Below are 8,349 nucleotides of genomic sequence, written 5' to 3' on the forward strand. Positions count from 1 at the left end.
AACGCCTTGGAGAAGTGGTTTGCTGTGTCTTCTCCTTCTGCAGAAGTTTGGTTGAAAACTCATAAACGTTGTCTGTGGTCCTCTTTTTATGTAGGTTTGAGAAATACCTATCAAAAATCATACCTATTGTGGTGCTAAGCCGATCAGTGATTTATAAACTAACAACAGTGTTTTAAAGTCTGTTCTCTGAGCTGGAACTGGAGTGATGTGCTCGATCTTCCTGATTTTAGTCATAACCCGAGCAGCAGCTTTCTGGATCAGCTGCAGGTGGAGGATTGATTTGTTGGACAGACCTGTAAAGACACTGTTGCAGTAATCAATGCGACTAAAGATAAATACATGGATGAGTTTCTTTAGATCAGTGCTCTAATAGGAGAAATATTCTGATAGAAGACCAACTTTACAACTGTCTTTATGTGGCTCTGATTGTTAAGGTCAGATTTCATCCAGATTTCAGGACTGACCTCTACTTTCAGGCCAGAATGTGACTAAAGTGGGATAAAAATGGATGGATACAGAAATGTAGGCGCAACTCTTGTCTGTTATATTGAAGAACAAACTGTGCTCACGTGTGATTTTCTAGATTTGGTCTGTCTACATTTTCACCCTCATCTATGGTCATGAGGGATAACCAAATGAGATCCCACAAACAGCTGCAGTGCAAGATGGACTAGAAATAGAGACAAGTCAAGTAATCATGTCATCTGAAGGGACCTCAGAGTATAGCTGGTGCTCTGCCTCAAAAGAAAATCACTTGCTCTGGTTCAGGCATCTGATCTGGATCATCTCCCTTTGAACGTTTTCAATCTACTACATTTTTATTTAAAATCTTGCTGCATTCTAAACATTGGGCATGTGGTGCCTTTCCATGGCCAGATCGACCTGAAGCTTATGTTCCAAATATGCTCAATGTCATCTGACCAAAGCACACTGTTCCAGTTAAAATCCCAGCAGAGCAAACACAACATGTTTGCGTTTATGATGAAAGGACAGCAAGCTCTTTTTCAAACATAGAAACTGGGGATTTGGTGACCCTAAATTATGCTCTTTCATTGAACATGTAAGACGCTTTTTCATCCTGCTTGCTTGTCCTGGCGGTAAAATAAAATAAATATTAATCCTCATCCAGGCCTCATTATTAAACCCAAAAGAAACAGAAATGCATGGATTGCTTGTCAAGACTGCCTAGAAACTAGTCAACCTGAAAACGTATAAATCACAGAAGCTGTTTTGTTAGATTAAGTTTATGAGGTACCAGTGGTTTTGTAAAATTGTTTACCAGTGAATAAAATATAATGAAATTGATTAATAACTAAGTTTTCTAAAATTTCTAAAAGGGCTTTTTCGACATTTAAAGAGTGGCAACAGATGCTGCCGCTGCTGACCCCCAACGATTAAATCGAATGAAGGCAAAAAAAAATCAGATCCAAATAGATGCCACTATGTGAAGAAATCCTGTTTTTACTTTCAAAACAAGCTCACTTTCCTTACTCCTCTTGTTGGCAGTGAAAGAGAGAAATTCGCTCACGGTGTATGGAATGGGGCGGGGGGCTTTTTCTTTCAACTATGTGGGTCAAAAACAAAACCGAGCGGCTGCGTGAGAGTGAGCAGAAGGACTGTGGGGGATGAGTGGATAGCAGGACGCACAAACAAAACTGCTTTAGACCACATGGACTTTCCCCACGTGAATCAATATTCAAGCCCTGCGCTCCCTGTTGAGCAATGAGGCCAAATAGAAAAGGCGGCTGAAAGACGGATGGTAGAGAGGGAGGGCTCTGAGATGCCGTGTTAGAGAAGCGGATTCTCATTGGAGGCAGAAATAAGAACGAGAGAACGAGAAGAAACAGCCTCCCACGTCCTGAAGCCATCTGACACGCTGCAGTCTGCAAGACGTGGTTATTGTTAAGGTAGGTGGGATAAAATTATCTAAGATTAGGCAGAAACTTAATTTCATAGCAGGATGAATAATGTAAGTTGTGAGCGAGATGAAATAAGAACCACACATTTAGTGTTTTCATTTATTGTCATTATTGCCCTGTTGCTGCTTTTGCATTTTAATTTTTTGTAATTTTTTTTTCCTGATCTGATTTACTGTGCACCAGTAAAAAAAAACATCTTTGTTCATGATGTTCTTACTGTCTGAACAGAAGGAAGTTTTAAGATGAATAGTTGCTGCCTCATGCTGCTCTGCAAGCAGGAGGCAGGCAGATGACAGAATTAGAAGTTGAAGATAATGATAAAAAAATAAAAAATAAATTAATAAAATAAAATAAATAAATAAATTTAAAAAAATAAGATAAACTCAGTTTACAAAGTCACAAAGAGATCAGAAATTGTGACAGGAAACTGCTGAATTAAATATTTCATCACACCGTGCTGAAGTATTTAAGCACCAGTGGCCTGGCACACGGTGTGCAGTATGCAAAACAACGTAATTAAAAGGTCCAAACAACTAAGGCATAATAAAAATCAAACTTTTGCCACAACAGTATTTACAGAGGTCTTAAAGGAGCGAGTTGGGTCTGATTGCACATCAAAATTAATAAATATAGAAACAGAATTATCCTTTATTTTACTTTGGTAAACACAGCATCATTGCTGTGTGCAGGACTGCATGCCGTTCACAGAGGTCTGATTGCAAGTGAGCTAAAGTTATAATGTGAACATCAACACAAAAAAAATGGTGGCTAGCGTGAAATGAGTTGGCCTAATTGACATGGAATGAATAAAAATAAAGAGAAATTAGACCAGGGAGAAACTGGAGCAAAAATACTAACCATAACAAAATACAAAGATATATCCACCATTTTTACAGAACCAGCAGGAGTCCACTGAGTACAGCTAGTATAACGGCAAGTCTACAAGATAAACCTGATTAAGAATCATTTAAGAAGATTATTTAGGGAATTATAACTTGTTTCTTTAACAACAATCTTCAGACTTTATTCACTGATATCTTGCTATGTTTTTTTGAGTATGTGTTGTCTTGCTCTTGTATCAGTGACTGTGAGGAAGATCCCTGTGAAGAGAGGGAGGATGTTCTCCAAGTTGAAGTGGCTGGTTCTGATCCAGCTCCTGCTGACCGAACAGAGCCTGTGCAGAGTCCCGCCTCCTCCACCCAAAACGAACAACCTGCTTCAAACAACTCCGGCCAGTGAAGATGCTGAGCAGAAACAGGACATTCAGGTTCTCCTTGCTTCCAGTCCACAGCCAGACAAATCTGAACCTACGTCGACTCTTTCTCAAAACGTGGAGAAGATCCGATCTGCTCAACTCGCGATATGGACTATTTCAGAGAAGCTTCAGGGTCAGATTCAAGATCACCTCCAGACTCGAGGAAACGTCAGCTGCGCGGAGCTGCTGTATGCCAGCGCGGTGGATGATCCGTTATCCTCTGTGTTCCCTCAGGAGCTGCTGGGACTCTCGTTAGTGCCTGTCCTGGTGGCGTCAGGCTGCCCACAGGAGGCTCAGCTCCTGGTTCTGAAGCTGTACGACCTGCTGGGGAAGGCTGACACTGAGGAGCTGCTGATGGATTTGGTGGCTCTTATAGAAAGGAAGATGAGCAGGTCTACATCAGCATCGACTTCAGCAGCACTGCTTTCCGAGGGAGAAGAAGCAAGTCGGCATATAGATGGAGTGATGTTCAACATTCAGCAGCTGGCTTTAGTGAAAGACGGTGGCCTTGCATCACAGGAGGATCATTGTGATGGTTGGAGCCGAGTGAATGGGACGATGATACTGGGAACGGCTGTAAGAGGAGCTGCAGGTCGAGTGGAGGACGCTGTCAGAAGCTGTGAAAGACTCGGAGTCCTGTGTGCCGGTGTGACCAGCGGTGGACCTCTCATGCCTGGAATGTACCAAGCCGTGTTGAAGAAAGGTAGCCGCATCTTTCCATCCACATCCTTGGAGTCTGAGTGCTGGATCCGCCAGTGCAGTTCCCAGGAAGAGCTTTTTCAATCCTCAGGTCAGCGGATGAAGCGCAGCCCTCAGAGGAGCTGCATCAACAAGGACGAGGAGCGTGTGTACAACGTGGTGGAGTGGATCCCCGCGGTCAGCACCCTCTACAGCCTCGGCACGGCGGTCTACTATGCCTCCATCAATTGCTCGGCAACGGCCAAGGAGAGAGCCATCCTCAGCGCCGTGGACCTGGGTACAGACGCCCTGATGGTGGCCACAGGCGGGACTGTTGGGGTGGCGGGGTACGCTGTGGGGGCAGGAGTGAAGACCGGTGTGAAAGCCGGAGTCAAGTACCTGCTGAACTCCATGAAGGCAGAGGACGATGTGCTGGTGAACCAGTCCAGCTTGGAAAGGGGAACCTTTACTGTCGAGTGAAAAAGTACAATTCAGGCAATTTGTAATGTAGGAATACCTAATCATTACGTTTATTTGGGGGTGAAAAATCCCATGTGTAGAAGTAAATATTTTAAACAAAAACATAGGTGGATAAATGGTTGGTAGTCATACTGCCGATCTTCTGTGCAACACTATTTCGCCTGTAAAGCTGCATTAGGTAACTTTTATAAAAGAAAAAAGTTTTACAACATATTTTCTCAAACTTTCACTATGTCCTGACATCTGAACAAATCCAAATGCTTGGCCTTCTTTCTGTCATCTGCAGAAATACATCACTCAGAAACAACTAATCAAAGCCAGGAGGCAGGCCTTAGCGCTGTCAATCACCTTTATGCTATAGCTCCTTCACCACAATGGAGCCTACAGTGAATAAACAGATTTCCTATAAGTTGTTTCTTCAGCATTAGCACATTGAGCAGCACATACACAAGCTTGGTTGGCAATGCTAAGACCTTCCTCCAGGCTCTGACTGGTTGTTTTTGACTGGGAGGGGACGGAGAGGGTTGATTTTTTTCACAAGTTATCTGTTTCATATTACATTGCCAAGACATTGTGAAAGTTTAGAGATATTTAAAAAAAACACATATTTTTAATAAAGGTTATTGTCATTAGAAAGAAAAGTGTAAATACTGCTGTAGCTAAGTTTATTTTAAATTCATCAGGAATTTCTTACAGTGGGATTGTTTTCCTTTGGAATAAATGTGCTAAAATAAAAGGTTAGAATTTTCAAAACATTTCACTAATAAAAGAAAAATCTATACCTTAATGTTTTTCAAGCTTTTAATTTGACAACATCTGAAAATTAAATGCATTAGAAACTAAAATATTTCACATAAAGAAATACATGTTTTTATTAACTACTGACTCATTTAGTTATAGCAAACTGTGAATATTCATTCTAACCAACGTAATGGCAAACTAGACTATTTAGAGTTACCACCAATTTTTTATAAAGTGGATATCTGTTTGAATTATCTGTACATTTTGCAGCAGCATTGAAAGACTGATCTCAGGAAAATAAACCTGCAACTCCTCAAACTTTTATCTTGACTTTCTGTCCTGCCTTCTTAATTTTCTCAATGTGATGTACATGTAGGAAAAGTAAACTGATATGTTGGTATTCCTATAATTTGTATGTTTTTTTCTGTTAATAAGTTGTATATTAAATTCATATTCAGTGTTCTTTATTTTAGTTTAGTTTTGTATCCATTTTTTTATTCTAGAAAACTTGCAAAGAGGGCATCAGGTCTATGATAACACAAAAAAAAGATGCTGAAAGAAGCTAACTAATCATCAATATTAGCTACATAGCACTCAACTAGCCCTTTGTAGATTCATCCAAAACAGAAAGCAGACACTGGCGCTCAGCATTTGCTCCAACTAGACAAAAGGAGTCACTACCTCTGCACCTCACAGTAACTCAGTAATCGCCAGCCTTGCTCTGGTGAGCAGGATTGTAACTCATCAGACAAAATGTTGATCGAGACTAAAACTCGAAGCTTAGGGAGAGCTCTGTCCTCATCTGCTTGTGCTGCCTCCTGGCACCTCTGAACCCTCCTTAACGCCCAGCAGAGAGAAATACAACGAGCTCAAACATAAATCTGACTCTGCAGCTGCAATAGACGGAGTAAATATTTTTATCAAGTTATTAATTTACTTTTTAAGATTCAGCTGGCAGTTTCTCAGAACAAAACACATGGCAGAGCATGTTTTGCCATTTGTCTGAGCCATGCTTTATGACTAGAAATAAAAACGACATAAAAATGTGTTGTGTTTGACTTCAGGTGCAGCAGCTTGTGGAAGTTTTCATGCTTCATGAACATTACATTTTGTCTCGTTGCTTCAACAAAATTCTAACATGTTTTGTATAAAGTACAGAAAACATGTTGAAAAAGGTTTCCTGATCAGATGAGACCAAAACTAAAAGCTCTGGGCAACATTTAACACTCTGGGTAAGTTTAAAAACTAAACCTGTACATCACTCTGAACATTGCCCACACCGTTAAATATGAGGGTGGCAGCAAGGAAAAAGAAGATGACACCAAAAAATCTACTTTGGGTGTTACTTTGGTCAATTCTAGGTCTCCACAATTATGTATTTCTTTTGTGTTGGTCTATTGCATAAACACCCAACGCTGAACTTTTTTGTTGTAAATAAAAGTCACACAAACTGTGGAAAATGTCAATAGGAGGTTGTTCATGATCAGGAATGCACCGAAACAACTTCATGTTCTTTTGTTTAATAACAGGATTAGCTTCAATGTAGAAACACTGAAGATTTCTTTTCCCAGAAATGTCATTTCACAATCCTCTGAAATGGAAGAACAGAGCAGGGTTTTATTACTCTGCTCCATTACTGCTTTTGTGTAATGGAGCTGACTCACTGCCATACCCAACTGAGATATGCTTAAAACAGCAAGCAATTCCTTATCCAGGAAGGGATATGGCAAATACTTTAAAGAAATTGTCTTTTTGCCTCTTCAAAATGCAAAAAGGGGAAACAAAAATAAATAAAAACTAAAAAATACAGACCTCTATTAGAAAACAAGCAAAAACTTAAAGAGGCTTTTAGCTGATTGAGAAAGGACAATCATTATAAAGGAAAATCCAAAGCAAACAAACAAAAACAGAAGCTCAACAGTAAGCAGCCTCACTGTTGCTGTTAATCACTTCAAAAATGTGTTTGGGGATGTTTGATGAAAGTGTTTTCCCACATCATAATGGAGCTGGAAACCATCCACATTAAATGTTTTTTCTTGTCAGTGAATAACACCTTCTAACACCTGGAGGTCCTTGCAGAGCACAAAGGATGAGGAGAAGGAGACGACATGGGTTCTGATGACATCTTTGGCTCTGTACAGGAGGGCACATGTAGCTTTGTTACACCAGTGAAAATGACTCCTGGTGTTCCCTGCTGTTCTGATTTCATAAAGATGATAATGTGTATAAAGAGGTATCTTTTGCAGATCTGTTTTACAAGTCATTCATGCATGTAATGAAGAGATCTTCATTACTGGGACTATTTTATATATACATAGCACTGTATGGCACTTAAAAAGGTATTTTTGCACTGTATTAACAAACACTTTATTTAGCATTTGCACTTTAAGCAGAGATTTGCACAACAATAAATTTGCACACAAGAAGTTTTAATTATATTTCTTGAGCATTTTAGCAATTAGTATGTAGCCTTTGTTCTGGGCTCTGCACAGCTGCTCCTCATTGATGAGTGAGGTTGGTTGCTGTTGCCTGTGGAGGAGCATAATTGTTACTCAGAGTATAACTTTGGGAGAGGCCATTGAAAGGACTGGGGGGGAATTGTTTGTGGGTTTTGTGGTGTTTATTTAAAGTGTAATGATAAAATGGAAAATATTTATAAAAAGTAAATAGAAGTATTGTTTTTAATAAAATGTATTTTATGTAAATAGGTGGAGATTGATTAAGAGATTCCCCTGTGAATTTAATATGGTTTGGTCTGTCACAGCTGGGACTATTTAAGATTGCAGTTTCAGCTGTGGAGAGTGTTGATGCTGAGTGAAAAATAAACTGCTGCTGTTCTCCACTTGACTCTGGCTCAAGACTCATGCTCACTAAACAACCGCTAAAGGTCGTCTTGTTACAATGCTTATTTTAAGTTTTCTGCCAACATCTCAAGTGAGCAACAGACATACGTAGGTTACACACCTCGTGACATCGTAGCATGTGAGTTGTTCTGTGATCTTTGCTCTATGTACGTGTTTACCAATGTAATAAATATATGAGCTATAAACTCAAAGGCTTTGTATCTTTTTATGTAAATATGCTAACTTAACACTTTCACAGGTACAACAAAAAGCATGCAAACAATGTATGCTGATGCTGAAATGGAGACAAAGAGAAGGGCTAACCTACCTATGTAAAGAAAACAGACTGCATGTGTACACTTTGTAATAGTGTATTTGTGGATTAGAAAGTTTGCTTTCTTTACATAATTTTCAACAAGAAAACATCTAGTGG

At 39.7% G+C, this 8,349-nt stretch overlaps 1 protein-coding gene across 1 annotated transcript; it reads left to right on the forward strand.

The window, feature by feature from the left end:
* Positions 1-1,267: 1,267 nt before the first annotated feature.
* apof (apolipoprotein F) lies at positions 1,268-6,119 on the forward strand. The gene is made up of 2 exons (XM_044123434.1): positions 1,268-1,907; positions 3,002-6,119. The coding sequence occupies exon 2, from the start codon at positions 3,037-3,039 to the stop codon at positions 4,330-4,332; it is 1,296 nt and encodes a 431-aa protein (XP_043979369.1). The 5' UTR covers positions 1,268-1,907; positions 3,002-3,036; the 3' UTR covers positions 4,333-6,119.
* Positions 6,120-8,349: the final 2,230 nt, after the last annotated feature.

This window comes from Gambusia affinis, linkage group LG07, assembly GCF_019740435.1.
Source record: "Gambusia affinis linkage group LG07, SWU_Gaff_1.0, whole genome shotgun sequence".
In the NCBI taxonomy this organism is placed as follows: domain Eukaryota; kingdom Metazoa; phylum Chordata; class Actinopteri; order Cyprinodontiformes; family Poeciliidae; genus Gambusia; species Gambusia affinis.